This window comes from Arvicola amphibius, chromosome 7, assembly GCF_903992535.2.
Source record: "Arvicola amphibius chromosome 7, mArvAmp1.2, whole genome shotgun sequence".
NCBI lineage: Eukaryota > Metazoa > Chordata > Mammalia > Rodentia > Cricetidae > Arvicola > Arvicola amphibius.
Window position 1 is genome coordinate 67534645 of NC_052053.1, and position 18290 is coordinate 67552934.

The 18290-nt window shown below is 41.0% G+C and overlaps 1 protein-coding gene and 1 gene segment (V, D, J or C); one reads left to right on the forward strand and one right to left on the reverse strand.

Annotated features, from left to right (window-relative positions):
- Positions 1–18290, forward strand: part of LOC119819860 — a 719441-nt gene that overhangs the window by 576170 nt on the left and 124981 nt on the right.
- LOC119819872 (disintegrin and metalloproteinase domain-containing protein 21-like) lies at positions 14372–16654 on the reverse strand. The gene has a single exon (XM_038338096.1). It carries the CDS (start codon positions 16652–16654, stop codon positions 14372–14374), a length of 2283 nt encoding a protein of 760 aa, XP_038194024.1.

Genomic DNA, 18290 nt, shown 5'->3' on the forward strand with positions numbered 1-18290 from the left:
AATCAGTTTCCAGTCTGAAAACGGCTATTTTGTTCTATTGCCAGTGTTCTCTGCTTTCCCATATCTTTTCAGCTTTGTGAGGTCCTGTTTATTAATTGTTGATCTTAGTGCCTGCACTATCAGTGTTTTGTTTAGGAAGTAGTTTCCTGTGTCAATGCATTTAAGGCTATTCCCTAGTTTCTCTTTTGTCTGGTTCAGTACATATGGTTTTATGTGAGGCTTTTGAATCACTTGGACTGGAGTTTTTTTCAGGCTGACAATATGGTGTTATCTCCTTTTTTCTACATACAATAGGTTCACTATTTTTTGATTTATATCTACTATCCACTTATGAGTGAGTACATACCATGTTCATCTTTCTGAGTCTGGGTTACCTCACTCAGTATTGGTTTTTCCAGTTCCATCCATTTGCATTCAAATATCAAGATATCATTATTTTTCACCCTTAGTGGTAATTCCATATTGTAAATGTACCACATTTCCTTTATTCATTGTTTTGTTGAGGGGCATCTGAGTTGTTTCCAGGTTTTGGCTATTACAAATACTCTGCTATGAATATAGTTGAACAAATGTCCTTGTAGTATGGTTGAGCATCCTTTGGGTATATGCCCATGGTTGGTGTTTCTGGGTCTTGAGGTAGGTTGATTCTCCATTTTCTGAGAAACCACCATATTGATTTCAAAAGTGTTTGTACAAATTTGCATTTCCACTAGCAATGGAGAGTTTTCCCCTAACCCCACCTCCTCTCCAGCATAGTTTATCATTAGTGTATTTGATTTTAGCCATTCTGACAGGTGTAAGATGTTATCTCAGAGTTGTTTTCATTTGCCATTCCCTAATGGCTAAGGATGTTGAACCTTTCCTTAAATGTCTTGCAGCCATTTGAGATTCTTCTGTTTAGTTCTGTATGCCATTTTTAATTTGAAATATTTGGAATTTGGAACACTACTCAGTGGTTAAAAAACAATGACATCTTGATATTTGCATGCAAATGATTGGAACTACAAAAAAACATCCTGAGTGAGCCTTACCCTCTCTGAGGAGTGTATGGAGTGGTGTTGGGTGTGTAGGTGGAGGGAATGGGAGGAGGGGAGGAAATATGAACTGGGATTGGTATGTGAAATGAAATAGGATAGTTTTTTTTTTGAAAAATAAAATAAAAATCTAAGTCCATTTTTGCTGTCCGCATATGACCGAAGATAGGGATATTTACTGTATCATGTGAAATCTGCCACAATCCAAATCCAAAATCTCACTTTTTCAATTAATTACAACCCTGTCTGTCACCCACATCATAAGGAACATTGTGGAAGAGAGGGTGGGTAGTCAAGAAAAATATTTTAAGTGAGTCTAAATGAAGAAGTTTAAAACAGTGCTAATGTGGACTCACATGCACAACAGATATCTCAGTAAAATGTGTTTCATAGAACCAGGATCATCAATGGTAAGACCAATGAGCACAGTCTCAAGTTCTCAAATAACACATGTTCACAGAGGAACCTTGTAGAGCAGTGACTTTACTAATCTACTATTAAACACTCAGCTTTTGCCTACATTAGCAACATTTCATTATAGTTAAAAAACACAATTAGCTTGAAAACTGAAACATATTTCTCTAGCTCACAGATTTGTAGTATGCCCTGAGGATTCTTTCTATTACCTCAGTGTCTGTTGTGACCCGTTTTCATTTCTGATCTTGTTAATTTAGATATTGTCTCTTTGCTTTTTGGTTAGTTTGAATAAAGTTTTGTCTATTTTGCTGATTTTCTGGAAGAACCAACTTTTTGTCTCATTGATTCTTTGTATTATTTTCTAAGGTTCTATTTCATTGCTTTTAGCTTCAATTTCATTATTTCTTTTTTTTCTTTTTTCTTTTTTTTTTTTTGCAGGATGACCCACAATGTCTTTTTTTTTCTTTTCATGTTTTTTCTTTTTTTATATGGTTTATGTTTTTATTAAAAATTTTCATCTCCTCCCCTCCTCCTCTCCCTTCTCTCCCCTCCCCTCCACCCATATCCCCCTCCCTCCCTCTCCAGGCCAAGGAGCCATCGGAGTTCCATACTCTATGTTAACTCCAGGTCCTCCAAACTCCCCCCAGGTCCAGGAAAGTGATCAACCAAGCTGACAAGGCCCACACAGAGCCCGTCCACACCGTAGAATACAAGCCCATCGCCATTGTCCTTGGCTTCTCAGTAAGCCTCCACCGTTGGCCACATTCAGAGAGTCCGGTTTGGTCTCATGTTCCATCAGTCCCAATCCAACTGGAGTTGGTGATCTCCCGTTAGTTCTGTCCCACCGTCTCCATGGTTGAACGCACCCCTCACGGTCCTTACTTGCTTTCTCATGTTCTCCCTCCTTCTGCTCCTCATCAGGACCTTGGGAGCTCAGTCCGGTGCTCCAATGTGGGGCTCAGTCATTTTCTTCATCTATCGCCAGGTGGAGGTTCTAGGGTGATATGCAAGAAATTCATCAGTATGGCTATAGGAACTGGCCTTTTCAGGCACCCTCTCCTCAGCTGCCCAAGGAACTAGCTGGGGGCATCTCCCTGGAAACCTGAGAACCTCTCTAGAGTCAAGTCTCTTGACAAACCTCAGATGGCTCCCTAAATTAAGATAAATGCTTCCCTGCTTCCATATCCACCCTTCCTGTATCCCAAGCATCCCATTCCTCCGAGCTCCCCCCATTCTCCCCTTCACGCTTTTCTGTCCCCATCTTCCCTTGGCCCCGTCTCGCCCCACCCTCAAGTTCCCAATTTTTGCCTGGCGATCGTGTCTACTTCCAATATCCAGGAGGATTACTACATGTTTTTCTTTGGGTTCACCTTCTTATTATCTTCTCATGGATCCCAAATTATAGGCTCGATGTCCTTTAATTATGGCTAGAAAACGATTATGAGTGAGTACATCCCATGTTCATCTTTTTGAGTCTGGGTTACCTCTCTCAGAATAGTGTTTTCTATTTCCATCCATTTGCATGCAAAATTCAAGATGTCATTGTTTTTTACCACTGAGTAGTATTCTAACATGTATATATTCCACAGTTTCTTTATCCATTCTTCCACTGAAGGGCATCTAGGTTGTTTCCAGGATCTGGCTATTACAAATAATGCTGCTGTGAACATAGGTGAGCAAATGCTTTTGTAGTATGGTTGGGCATCTCTTGGGTAGATTCCCAATAGTGGAATTGCTGGGTCCTGGGGTAGGTTGATCCCGAATTTCCTGAGAAACTTCCAGACTGCTTTCCAAAGTGATTGCACAAGTATGCATTCCCACCAGCAATGGATGAGTGTACCCCTTAACCCACAACCTCTCCAGCAAAGGCTATCATTGGTGTTTTTGATATTAGCCAATCTGACAGGTGTAAGATGGTATCTCAAAGTTGTTTTGATTTGCATTTCCCTGATAGCTAAGGAGGTTGAGCATGACCTTAAGAGTCTTTTGGCCATTCGAAATTCTTCTGTTGAGAATTCTCTGTTCAGTTCAGCACCCCATTTTTTGATTGGGTTCATTAGCATTTTAAAGTCTAGTCTCTTGAGTTCCTTATATATTTTAGAGATCAGACCTTTCTCAGTTGCAGGGATGGTGAAGATCTTTTCCCAGTCAGTAGGCTGCCTTTGTATCTTAGTGACAGTGTCCTTTGCTTTACAGAAGCTGCTCAGCTTCAGGAGGTCCCATTTATTCAATGTTGCCCTTAATGTCTGTGCAGCTGGGGTTATACATAGGAAACGGTCTCCTGTGCCCATTTGTTGTAGAGTACTTCCCACTTTCTCCTCTATCAAGCTCAGTGTGTTCAGATTAATATTGAGGTCTTTAATCCATTTGAACTTGAGTTTTGTGCATGGTGATAGATACGGATCTACTTTCATTCTTCTACAGGTTGACATCCAGTTATGCCAGCACCATTTGTTGAAGATGCCCTCTTTCTTCCATTGTGTACTTTTGGCTCCTTTATCAAAAATCAGGTGTTCATAGGTTTGTGGTTTAAGATCCGAGTCTTCTATACGATTCCATTGGTCAACTTCACTGTTTTTATGCCAATACCAAGCTGTTTTCAATACTGTAGCTCTGTAATAGAGTTTGAAGTCAGGGATGGTAATGCCTCCAGAAGTACCTTTGTTGTATAAGATTGTTGTGGCTATACTGGGTTTCTTGTTTTTCCATATGAAGTTGATTATTGTCCTCTCAATATCTGTGAAGAATTTTGATGGGACCTTGATAGGGGATGTTGGGGCAGCTGGCCCAATCCCTGCGTTCAGGGGCGTGGCTGCCCCAGGGGAGTAGGGTACCCTTAAAAAGGACAGGGGCCCCAGAAGGAGCCCTGTTCTTGTCTCCCGCGTTACCTTCTACTTCGCTGGACCCTTGGTTCTGTAAGTTCCCTTATTTTCTCCTTGTATTAAAATTGATTTATTATAAAAGGACTATTTTGGTTATTTCCAAACCCCTCCGACCGCCGGTACACATGGTGCCCAATGTGGGGCTCGAACCCACGACCCTGGGATTAAGAGTCCCATGCTCTACCGACTGAGCTAGCCGGGACAGATAACTCTCCTCCATCAGGGGATTGCATTGAATCTATAGATTGCCTTTGGTAGAATTGCCATGTTGAGCCTCCCAATCCACGAGCAGGGGAGATCCTTCCATTTTCTGGTATCCTCTTCAATTTCTTTCTTCAAAGACTTAAAGTTCTTGTCAAATAAATCCTTCACTTCCTTGGTTAGAGTTACTCCCAGATATCATATGCTATTTGTGGCTATTGTGAAAGGTGATACTTCTCTGATTTCCCTCTCTGCTTCCTTATCCTTTGTGTATAGGAGGTCAACTGACTTTTTGGAGTTGATCTTGTAGCCTGTTATGTTACTGAAGGAGTTTATCAGCTGTAGGAGTTCTTTGGTGGAGTTTTTGGGGTCGCTTATGTACACTATCATATCATCTGCAAATAACGAAAGTTTAACTACTTCCTTTCCAAATCGAATCCCCTTGCTTCCCTTATGTTGTCTTATTGCTATTGCTAGAAATTCAAGCACTATATTGAAGAAATAAGGAGAGAGTGGACAGCCTTGTCGTGTTCCTGAATTTAGTGGAACAGCCTTGAGTTTCTCTCTGTTTAATTTGATGTTAGCTGTCGGCTTGCTGTAAATAGCTTTTATTATATTTAGGAATGAAACTTGTATCCCTAATCTCTCCAAGACCTTTTATCATAAAAGGGTGCTGAATTTTGTCAAATGCTTTTTCAGCATCTAATGAGATGACCATATGGTTTTTTTCCTTCAGTTTATTTATATGATGGATTACATTGATAGATTTTCATATGTTGAACCAGACCTGCATCTCTGGGATGAAGCCTACTTGATCGTAGTGGATGATTTTTCTAATGTGTTCTTGGATTCGGCTTGCCAGTATTTTATTGAGAATTTTTGCGTCAATGTTCATGAGTGAGATTGGCCTGTAATTCTCTTTCTTGGTTAAGTCTTTGTGTGGTTTAGGTATCAGGGTAACTGTACCTTCATAGAAGGAATATGGCAGTGACTCTTGTGTTTCTATATTATGAAATACCTTAAGGAGTATAGGTATTAGGTCTTCTTGGAAGTTCTGGTAGAATTCCGCATTGAAACCATCTGGTCCTGGGCTCTTTTTGGTAGGGAGGTTTCTGATAACAGTTTCTAATTCTTCGCGACTAACAGGATGATTTAGAGCATTTACCTGGTCCTGGTTTAACTTTGGTATATGGTATTTATCTAAAAAACTGTCCATTTCTTTTACATTTTCCAATTTTGTGGCATACAGGCTTTTGTAGTAAGATCTAATGATTCTCTGAATTTTCTGTGTCTGTGGTTATGTCCCCCTTTTCATTTCTGATCTTATTAATTTGTGTGTTCTCCCTCTGCCGTTTGATTAGTTTGGCTAGGGCTTTGTCAGTCTTGTTGATTTTCTCCAAGAACCAGCTTTTTGTTTCATTGATTCTTTGGATTGTTTTCTGTGTTTCTATTTTGTTGATTTCTGCCCTCAGTTTGATTATTTCCAGTCTTCTACTTCTCCTAGATGAGTCTGCTTCTTTTTTGCCAGAGCTTTCAGGTGTGCTGTTAAGTCACTAATGAGTGCTTTCTCTGTTTTGTTTAAGTGGGCACTTAGTGCTATGAACTTTCCTCTTAGCACTGCTTTCATTGTGTCCCATAGGTTTGAGTATGTTGTTTCTTTGTTTTTATTAAATTCAAGAAAGACTTTAATTTCTTTTTTTATTTCTTCCTTGACCCAGGTGTGGTTCAGTAGTTGACTGTTCAGTTTCCATGAGTTTGTAGGCTTTCTGGGGCTAGCATCGTTGTTGATTTCTAATTTTAATCCATAGTGATCCGATAAGACACAGGTGGTTACTAATATTTTTTGTAACTGTGGAAGTTTGCTTTGTTACCAAGTATATGGTAATTTTCAAAAAGGTTCCATGAGCAGCAGAGAAGAAGGTATATTCTTTCCTATTTGGGTGGAATGTTCTATAGATGTCTGTTAAGTCCATTTGGTTCATTACCTCTATTAAGTCTTTCAATGCTATGTTAGGTTTCTGTCTGATTGACCTGTCCATTGGTGAGAGAGGAGTGTTGAAGTCTCCAACTATTAGTGTGTGTGGTTTGATGGCTGCCTTGAGTTCTAGAAGTGTTTCTTTTACATAAGTGGGAGCTTTTATATTAGGGGCATAGATATTCAGGATTGAGACTTCATTCTGAAGGATTTTTCCTGTTATGAGTATAAAATGTCCCTTTCCATCTCTTCTGATTGATTTAGTTTGAACTCAACTTTGTTAGAAATTAGTATGGCCACACCCGCTTGTTTCTTAGGGCCATTTGCTTGATAAACCTTTTCCCAACCCTTTACTCTGAGTAGATGTCTGTCTTTGTGGTTGAGGTGTGTTTCTTGTAAACAGCAAAATGTTGGATTCTGTTTTCGTATCCAGTCTCTTAGCCTGTGCCTTTTTATAGGTGAATTGAGTCCATTGATATTAAGTGATATTAATGATCAGTGGTTGTTAACTTCAGTCATTTTTAGTAGTAGAGTTTGTGTGTTTCCCTTCTTCTAGTTGTGCTGGTGAAGGTTCGCTAGATGCCTGAGTTATTGTGGGCGTTGTTGGACTCCTTGGTTTGTGATTTTCCTTCTATTACTTTCTGCAAGGCTGGATTTCTGGCTGCGTATTGTTTAAATCTGTTTTTGTCCTGGAATATCTTGTTTTCTCCATCGATGGTGAATGCAAGCTTTGCTGGGTATAGTAGTCTAGGCTTGCATCCATGTTCCCTTAGTGTCTGTAGCACATCTATCCAAGCTCTTCTGGCTTTCATGGTTTCCATTGAGAAATCAGGTGTAATTCTGATAGGTTTCCCTTTATATGTTACTTGACCTTTTTCCTTTGCAGCTCTTAATATCTGTTCTTTATTCTGTATGTTTTGTGTTTTGATTATTATATGGCGTGGGGATGCTTTCTTTTGATCCAGTCTATTTGGTGTTCTGTAGGCTTTTGTACCTTCATAGGAACATCCTTCTTTAGTTTGGGGACGTTTTCTTCCATAATTTTGTTGAATATGTTTTCTGGGCCTTTGAGTTGTAATTCTTCTCCTTCTTCTACCCCAATTATTCTTAAGTTTGGTCTTTTCATGGTGTCCCAGATTTCCTGGATGTTTTGTGTTAAGAATTTGTTAGATTTGTTTAGTTCTTTAATCTGTGAATTTATTTCCTCTATAGTATCTTCAGAGTCTGAGATTCTTTCTTCCATCTCTTGTATTCGGTTGGAAATACTTGTCTCTGAAGTTTCTGTTCGTTTACTCAGAGTTTCCATTTCCAGTCTTCCCTCAGCTTGTGTTTTCTTCATTACCTCCATTTCATTTATCAGGTCTTGTACTGTTTCCCTTACCTGTTTGATTGCTTTTTCTTGTTTTTCTTGTTTTTCTTGGGTATCTTTGAGAGATTTATTTATTTCGTCTGGAATAAATTTCACTGGACAGCAGTGTGGTGGTTTCTCGGGAAATTCGGGATCAACCTACCCCAGGACCCAGCAATTCCACTATTGGGAATCCACCCAAGAGATGCCCAATCATACTACAAAAGCATTTGCTCAACTATGTTCATAGCAGCATTATTTGTAATAGCCAGATCCTGGAAACAACCTAGATGCCCTTCAGTGGAAGAATGGATGAAGAAACTGTGGAATATATACATGTTAGAATACTACTCAGCGGTAAAAAAACAATGATATCTTGAATTTTGCATGCAAATGGATGGAAATAGAAAACACTATTCTGAGAGAGGTAACCCAGACTCAAAAAGATGAACATGGGATGTACTCACTCATAATCGTTTTCTAGCCATAATTAAAGGACATCGAGCCTATAATTTGGGATCCATGAGAAGATAATAAGAAGGTGAACCCAAAGAAAAACATGTAGTAATCCTCCTGGATATTGGAAGTAGACACGATCGCCAGGCAATAATTGGGAACTTGAGGGTGGTGCGAGACGGGGCCAAGGGAAGATGGGGAGAGAAAAGCGTGAAGGGGAGAATGGGGGGAGCTCGGAGGAATGACATGCTTGGGATACAGGAAGGGTGGATATGGAAGCAGGGAAGCATATATCTTAATTTAGGCAGCCATCTGAGGTTTGTCAGGAGACTTGACTCTAGAGGGGTTCCCGGGTTTCCAGGAAGACGCCCCCAGCTAGTTCCTTGGGCAGCTGAGGAGAGGGAGCCTGAAAAGGCCAGTTCCTATAGCCATACTGATGAATTTCTTGCATATCACCCTAGAACCTCCACCTGGCGATAGATGAAGAAAATGACTGAGCCCCACATTGGAGCACCGGACTGAGCTCCCAAGGTCCTGATGAGGAACAGAAGGAGGGAGAACATGAGAAAGAAAGTCAGGACCATGAGGGGTGTGTTCACCCATGGAGACAGACAGTGGGACAGAACTAACGGGAGATCACCAACTCCAGTTGGATTGGGACTGATGGAACATGAGACCAAACCGGACTCTCTGAATGTGGCCAACGGTGGAGGCTGACTGAGAAGCTAAGGACAATGGCGCTGGGCTTTGATTCTTCTGCATGGACAGGTAGTGTGAAAGCCTTCTCAGCCTGGTTGATCACCTTCCTGGACCTGGGGGGAGTTGGGAGGACCTTGGTCTTAACATAGTGTAGGGAACCCCAATGGCTCCTTGGCCTGAAGTGGGAGGGAGGGGGTATGAGTGGAAGGGAGGGGAGGGAAGGGGTAGGAGGAGGTGAGGAGTTGGAAATTTTTAAATATAACCCTGTCTCGAAAAACCAAAAAAAAAAAATAAAAATAAAAAAATAAACCATCTTTTAAAAATTTTAAAAAATAAAATAAATAAAAGCCGTCATCAACTGCCAAAAAAAAATGTTTGTGAAATGGTGACTGTCACTGGACTGTAAAGTAATTTGACTAAGTGCCGTGTGAGATAGTACATGAAATTCCCCTGTAGGGCATTGTTTGCTTTCATTACATGGCACAGCCTTATTTGTAGAGGCCAACTTCATAACAGTCATATATGATCATCTTAGTGGATGTGTAGAAGATTTGAAGAGATTGTGGTTGGTGGCTACAGGACTCTGAGAATCCTGGCTAACTTCTGCATCTGTCGGTGGTCTATAATTAGCTATTTTCCAGAAGCTCTTGATGCATTGGGGTTCAGACAGCAAGGTATTTTCCAGTGAACCAAATGAAGGTAAAGAAGTGTGGCAACTCTGACTACAGACTGAGCTCCCTGTGCCCAGAGCTGCAGGAGGTCACTTGAGCGCTGCTGGCCTGCTGAAGCCTTCCTGCCCAGGTTGCCTCTGCACTGTGCTTTCTGCAGGAGCTCCAGGTTGGTGCCGCTGCTTTGAAGTGAGAACAACTCACTTCTCACTTGTTGCATAATTTCTCTTTATGCTCTAAAATGTTCTAAGAGGCAGTTTGTGTATTTGTGGCCTTTTCTCAATCCCCACCCTGCTCTTTCATTCCAATCCCCCATCTCCAACCTCAAATAATACTAGACTGATTAAGAAAAAAAAAGAATAAAATTCTTGTCATGCAAGTCTTCCACTTGTTTAGTTCCTGCTTTCATTGTTTCCCATAAATTTGGGTATGTTGTGTCATCATTTTCATTGAATTTTGAAAAGTCTTTAATTTCTCACTTTATTTCTTCCTTGACCCATTGATGCTTCAGGTGAGCATTGTTTTATTTCCATGTGTTTGTGGGCTTTCTGAAACTAATTTTGCTGTTGAATTCTAATTTTAAGCCATGGTGATCTGACAAGATACATGGGATTATTGTAATTTTTTGTATTTTTTGAGATTTGTTTTGTTACCAAGTATGTTGTCAATTTTTGAGAAGGTTCCATGAGGTACTGAGAAGAATTTATATACTTTTATGTTTGGATGGAAACATAAAAACGTCTTTATAGATGTCTATTAAGTCCATTTGAGTCATAATATCTGTTAATTCTCTTATTTCTCTGTTAATTTTTTGTCTGTTTGACCTGTCTAGTTGTGAGAGTGGAATGTTGAAGGCTCCCATTATTAGTGTGTGGTTTTCAATGTATTATTTAAGCTTTAGAAGTGTTTCTTTTACATATGAGAGTGCCCTTGTATTCGGGGTATAGATGTTTAGTATTGAGACTTCCCCTTGATTGATTTTTCCTGTGACTAATATGAAATGTCTTTCCTTGTCTCTTTTGGTTGATTTTATTTTTTTTTCTTTTTTTATTTTTCCCTCCTCCTCCCCCTTCCCTCCCCTCCTCCTCCCCCTTCCCTCCCCTCCCCTCCACCCATACCTCCCCTCCCTCCCTCTCAAGGCCAAGGAGCCATCAGGGTTCCCCACTCTATGCTAAGACCAAGGTCCTCCCAACTCCCCCCAGGTCCAGGAAGGTGATCAACCAAGCTGAGAAGGCTCCCACAGAGCCCTTCCATGCAGAAGAATCAGAGCCCAGAGCCATTGTCCTTTGCTTCTCAGTCACCCCCCCGCTGTTGGCCACATTCAGAGAGACGGGTTTCATCGCATGATCCATCAGTCCCATTCCAACTGGAGTTGGTGATCTCCCATTAGTTCTGTCCCACCGTCTCCATGATTTTAGTTTGAAGTCTCAGGCCTACTCCAGCCTAGGTTGCTGGTTCAGTCCCAATATTATTATATTTTGTCTTGTAAAGTTATTATCTTTTAGAAGTCTGTTCTTTTCTAATGAGAAACAGAAAATGAATGGATCTGAATGTGACAGTGTGTTAGGAACACCAGGGATGAGTAAATGGAGGGGAAACAGTAAAACAAGCAATGTTGTGTAAAAAAACAATCTGTTTTCAACAAAAAAATAAAGTAAAATTGAGTATATGGCTTGGTTGTTACCACTAAACCTTATGCAGGCCTACAATGGAAAAGATCAAGCTGGATAAAAAGAAACACAAAATTATACAGTTTGGGAAGAACAGAGCATGAGAAAGTTAATTGTTACTGTCATCACATGTGCTGAAAGAGAGAATGTAGTGGTTCAGAAGGTAGGGAACACAAAGGAGAGGCCTGCTCTTCACTGGAACAAAAGGAAGGACCAGAACCCACCCAGCTTGGCTTCGAATTTGGGAAGAGAGAAAATCTAAAGTGTTCTTTTCTACAAAAAAGGTATCATTTCAACACACAAAAGCTGATTCCATTATCATAAAAACAGAAAGGGCTCATCCCACACTTTCAGGTGAATCATCTTCCCTTTCCTACAACAGTTATGGACTCTTACTTTGGGTCCATCCACAAAAACAAAGTTGCTTTGGATCATCATGTTCTATCACAGCAGCAAAAATAAAACTAATACATCATGTAAGACCTGACTTGGCTCTGTAATGCAGCAGGGTTGAGCTACCCCAGAGGGAACTGAAGTCAATTCGCCACATTTCCTGAACTCACACCATAGCCTACCTATCAGAGCTCTTACCAAAAGGCTCAGGGTTTCTGAAAACCATTTGACCTTTCGGGGAGTGAAAACTCATCACTCAAGGAAGTGAGTTTGACACTGCTGCTTCTTCTCTGGGGTGGGACATAGACCAGCAAAAGCTCCCCCTTTCCACTTCCAGTTGTCTTCATAAGCCCTGACCGAATGTCACAGCAATGCTTTTTCCACTAGTCCTCTCAAGAAGGAGGTCTGACATTCTAGGGATCACAGGCACCAAGTTTCCAGGAGGCACCTTAACAGTTCACAGAAGACTGCTATTTATCCCCACACACAAAATGCCACATCTCTGCAATTTGTGCAACAGACGGAAGGGTGAAGCAGGCAAGGAGGGCAGGTCCCTTCATTCTCACAAATCCACTGAGTGTCCAACCTCTCCTAGAAACTGTAAATGGGGACTGTATCAACATCTGGGGTGCTCTCAGAGTTGTAGAGGCAACCTCTCCACAGTCCAGGACAGATGTTTCCCCTCTAAAGGACTGTGTTTATCAGTCCCAAGGACAAAGTCTGGATACAGACTATTTTTCAAAGGAATGGTTACAATGAATACAAAGGGGTAAAAAGCATTTCCATAGTCCTTACATGATTTAACATTTTACGTATTGCAAGTAAAAAACAAGTCAAATTATCCCAAGAACCCGCATACATTCATACCAAATCAACTTCTTGTAGATAAGCAGTGTGTAAGCAAGCAAGATATTCTTTTAATGGCAATCTGCGTTTTGCAATTACAATGAAAGGACCAGTCACTTTACTACTTATTTTGAAAGGTGAGCTTAGAATGAATCTTAAAGAACTCACAAATCTAAACTTTTATATGAAAAAGAATCATTCAATTCTACTTCTAATCTCTAGGGTACATACCCACTCATCAGTAGTTTCTTTATATCAGGAAATTAATAGCAAATATATAAAGAATTAATCATGACTTTGGTCATCAATCCTAGCAAAAAATATGTAAACTAATGATAATTGGGCAGCTAGTTTTTATTCCCTGACTGTGATGAGTTCCGCATTCAGCTGTGTGCCTTGATAAAACTCTAGATTGCCTTCTAGGGTTTCATCTAAAAGCTATTTGCCAAAACATCTTAGTCTAACTTTAAATTTTCTACAAAGCTTTGTTTCAGCTTCAATGCTCTTTGAAACTTGTGAAGAAGTCTCCCAAAGTTAATATTAGCATAATTTAAACTAGCAGGGCTACTGGGACTCTGTGTTTTTCTTACTCATTAATTCAAGCCACAGTCTTTTTGGTTCTTCCCATCAAAACTCATGTGTTCTAGCTTTGTGACACTTCCTTGTTTTATCTTTTATCATTAAACTCTATTTAAACTAACATTATTATCAACTACACAATATAGCATATTAAGAGATAATCTTCATAAAAATCCACTGATAAAAATATCCAGTAGGATGGGATGTCCCATGAGATAAACACACTATATTGCAGGCTTTGGAAATCTCCTCACACCCATTCACACCATGTCAGATACCAAAGAAAAATTGCAGCAGCAAACATGTACAGGCACAGCAGAAAAAAAAAGACATTCTGGAGACTGTGGTCTCCGGGCCTTGCCTAACTAAGTTTCACCCATCAGAGATTCTCCTCATGATGGGCTGACCCTGGACTTCAATAGCCACCTGCTGTTTCTCTGGCATGGCATCAGCATCTTCCCTGTGCTCTCAGAACCTTCCTCCCTGAGACTCCGCATACCCTTCCAACCAGACTAGGTTCTAGGCAATGTTCTGGCAGTGGGGCCATGGAAAGTCTGTGTCCATAAGGTGTGGGTAGTACACTTAGTGAGTCAAGGATCTGTGTTAATGGTGATGTTCTCAACATCAGTTCCCTGGCTTCGTATGACATAATGCTTCTGTGCTCCTATACAACTTCCTCACCTGGATCCCAAGTCTGCCCTTCTCCCTCCATTCCTCTAAGCTGTGCCCCTGAAAATCCTATCCACAGCTGGAGGAGAGAGGACCACTGACAAACATGGTGATAAGGAGTGGGAAAGTGTCAGAGTTCAGGAACCACATTTTACAGTACCATCCTAGATACGTTCTTAAAAGAAATGTAGACAACTCCCATTAATCCTTAGCCCAAAGACCTAAGTTAAGGACATAGAGGGTTCCTGGTTCAAGGTCTCCTCTGACCAACAAAGGAGCAAGCTTAGTGCAGCTCCAAACAACTTACTAACATTACAAAAGGGACCAATTTGTAATTTTGAAAGATGTATTCCAGTGTGAGCATCAGCAACCTATCAAAGACAGGTGGTATCAGAATTGACCACCTCCTGTGTTCCCATAAAATAGACCCAGGCTCTTCAGAACTGTGGAATTGAGGTTTTACTTGTCTTCTTGCCGACATTTGTATTTTCTTTTCATTTCTCTTTATTTTACAGGATGCAGGAGGCTAACTCATTATTGCTTTGGCATACTGGGTCCAGGAGTATGCCCATGTCCATGCCCACGAATTAAAGCAGCTTGCAAGTCTTCATACTTGATAATCTTAATCATTGCTACACGAAAGGCCACCCCAAAAAGGAGTGAGCCTATGAAGACATAAATACGACCAAAGATTATTCTTAAATATACCACTGTTTGTTGTGTCTGTGTTATTGTACGCATTTTAAGCGGAGGGGGTCCACTGTCTAAACTCCCTCCAGGTCCATGTCCTACGCAGTTTGGAGGGTCCCAACCCACATGACAGTGGCAGTTCCGATGATTATTGCATACTCCTCTGAAATTGCACTTTTCTGGGGTGCAGTCGTAATCCAGTTCAGTTAAAGATCCATTGCAAGACCCTCGATCACAAAAATTAGTTTGGGAACAGGGAGTACCATATCTCACACTTCCAACATCTGTTGATTCTGTTGCTCGATGCTCATCGAGCCCAAAACAGGAAAACCCAGAAATAATTGACTGGTGGAATGAAACATGTTCCTGTAAGTTTGGAAGGTGGGTGACATTCGTACACTGCAACCTTCCGCACATCTTATCCTTATCGGCACAAGCTCTAAATACGAGGCTTTCTTGTCTTCTGTGACAATGTCCAAATCTATAGCTTTCCTTATTGATGTCATAGCACCTTTTATTACCTGCGCGGGCACTTACACCGAAGACTTCCTTGCAATGTACATTGCGATCGGTGCAGTTTCCTTTATAGCAATACCCCTCTTCTGAGCATGGTGTTCCATCTTGCAGATAAAAGTCTGTTGGGCAGGTGAGTTTACTCCCATTACAGTACTCTGGAAGATCACATATGTTCTGGATACTTCTGCAAAGTGTCCCAGAAGGACTGTAGGTGCAGTTTGCACAGCATGATTCTTTATCGCAAATGCTACCTGCTGTAAATTTGCAATTTTGCTTACAGCAGGAATTTGCATAACATTCTTTCATTGAGCCACAGTCACATTGCTCACCTGCATCTATTTTGTAGTTTCCACAAAAATCATAGGATATTGATCTATTATAATAAGTATGATAGTCATAGAAAAGACAAGTCAACTCACCGGGGGTACTGAGAATTTGGTTTAGCTCTCCAAGGGAACAATTGCTGAAAGCATCAGTTAGCTGAGGTTTCATGAACATAATGCAGGTGGCCCTTCTCTGGCAATAACAGTAAGTCTCATTATCAAAGTGGAGACCTAGTTTCCTCCCAACACGATTGCTTAACACAACAGACACAAATACATAGTATCGGTCATTTTTACCAATACAGCCTATACAATCTTGAGTACATACAGAACGCAATATTGGAGCTCCATTTACGTCAGATGGCCCATGTTGATTAATGAAGTTTGCATCATCAGGTCTAAAATTCCTATAAAAATTATCCTGATAGTATCTGTGAAAATCACCACATTTTTGTGTTCCTGGTCTAATGGTAACTGGATCCCATACATTAAACACAGTGAAGAGAAAAACATAGTACCGCAAGTGAATGTTCTTCATATAGCTGTCCATTAAACTGGCTAGTGAAAACAAATAATGGGCAGTCCTTGTAACATTTTGGGTTACATAATTCACAGAATAGCTTGCTAACATATGACCTTTTATAGCAGCTGGATGTGAAGCATAGTCTCTACTAGACATTCTGGGAGCCACATTGGAATTTGCTCTAGATAAAGAGGGGCCTGTGCTATGCTCCATGCGCTTCCATTCATTCATAGGCCCCACTGCCTCAGAATCAGCCACTACCTGTGAGATAATGTGCTCAAACATGTGTGAATCATTGAGGGGTTTGATTTCATAGGCAAGGTCATCCAACATCATGACCCCATCCAGGCCCCCATAGCAACTATCCAAAGTGACCATCGATTGAGGGATCCCCTCCAGGTAGCCAATATAGTAACAATCTACAGGAAAATGAGGGTAATCCGTCTGTAAAGCTCCTTGGTCATCTTGAGTTGTCAGCAGCAAGTGTCTGGGCCAAATAAGTGTCTTTCTTCGCAGGTGGATGATATGTCTCTGGCCCCTAAAGCGCAAGCTGTAGGAGAGCCGTCCTGGTGCTTGAAATCCCCTACCATGGTAGATCTCCTTCCGAGGAATGACCACCTCTGATGAGATGTAACGCCAGGTGGGAGGGCCTTGAAAACACTGGCTGGGAACCAGGAGCAGCAACCAGAGTGCAACCAGCAAGAGTGGGGCCCTGGGGATCACTGGTCTTTCTACTAGCCTCATGCCCCAGCTCAGAGATAACATCCTGGATGAAGCTAGGCTAAAACCCTCAGTTGTGGCCACTGCCTGGCATGGGAGACACTGGCAGTGGACAAAGGGCTTCTTCAGGCTCCTAGCCCTGCTGGTTACCCAGACAACTTGAGGAGTTAGGTAACAGTTACTGGGTGTGGCAGGAGTGAGTCAGGAAATGTTAGCTGAGGTTGATGTGAAATAGGGTCAAAAGCAACATCTACAAGTGCACCTGGGAGAGAAAAGGCAGAAGAAGCCAGAGTGTCTCCTCTGAACAGGCTCAATCCTTTCTTATATTTCCTGGCATAGAAATATCATGAACACATTTTCAGTCATCTGAATGTGTTTGTAACCCAATGTTACTCTGGGTCTGTTTCTAGAATTTAAATTTTCTTTTATTTTGCATCATAATTCTTACATTTTTGGAAGTGAGAGGTAAATACTGTGGATATTAGCCTTCTAATTGTGATATTTTATTCTTCAAAAATATTTTAATTTGAATTTATAGTTAAGGTATTTAAAATGGGTTAAACTTTTTGGATATTACTTGAGAGTGTTGAGATTTCCACATGATGGATTTTCTCCAATGTACACTCTGGGTGCTGTTCTTGGTTCCAAGCCAGTGTTTTCAAGGCTGTCCCACGCGGTATAATATTTCCTCAGACGTGGTCATTCCTCAGAAGGAGACCTACTATGGTAATAACTTTCAACCTGAGAGTTTTATCTGTCATATCTCTGATCTCTAGAAATTTTGTAAATTCTGTATCTTGTGAACATGATTTATCTCTTACCTTGTCTGAGATCTATCAGTTGGTCACCTCCAATCCATAGTATATTCCATTCTTGGCCATGGGGATTTCTTCAAGCTCGCAGGCTGATCAGTTCTCAGAGGGGGAGAGCAGCACTCACCCTTGCTATGAATATCTAAGAAGTATGTCACACACTTTCTGATGGAAGAGGGTCATCTGTCTATGTGTTACTTTCATTGGTTAATTAATAAAGAAATTGCTTGGCCTGATAGATCAGAAGATAGGTGGGTGGAGTAGACTGAACAGGATACTGGGAAGAATGCAATGAGTCAGTCTCCATGACTCTCCTCTTTGAGAGTGACGCAGATTAGGATCTTTCCCGGTAAGCCACCACCTGTGGTTCTACACAGATTACTAAATATGGGTTAAAGCAAGATGTGAGAATTAGCCAAAAAGAGGCTGAAACTAATGGGCCAAGCAGCGTTTAAAAGAATACAGTTTCCATGTAATTATTTTGGATAAAGCTAGCCGGTGGCCGGGAGCCAGGCAGTGGGAAGCGGCCCGCAGCTCCTTCTACAACTTTCCTTAGGTTTATCATTAGTGCTTTCATGTTTCTTATTTTTGTAGAAAGAAAAGCAGCCTCTCGACTCCCTCCAAAAAGCTCATTAAGGAATGTGAGAACAGACTAACATCACCACAGAGTCCCTGAAAGGCCCTGGCTCAGATACCTGGACAAAACCTACAGTCACAGAGATAGGTTCTACAGCAGCAGTTATCTTACAGATTTGAGGATAACACTGGGATTTATTTAATTACCTCCTCTCAAAATTTTCTATCTCCTCTCAATATACATGGGGATAATCCACTGCAGAATGACTGGGGTCAGATTGCACCTTCCCAAC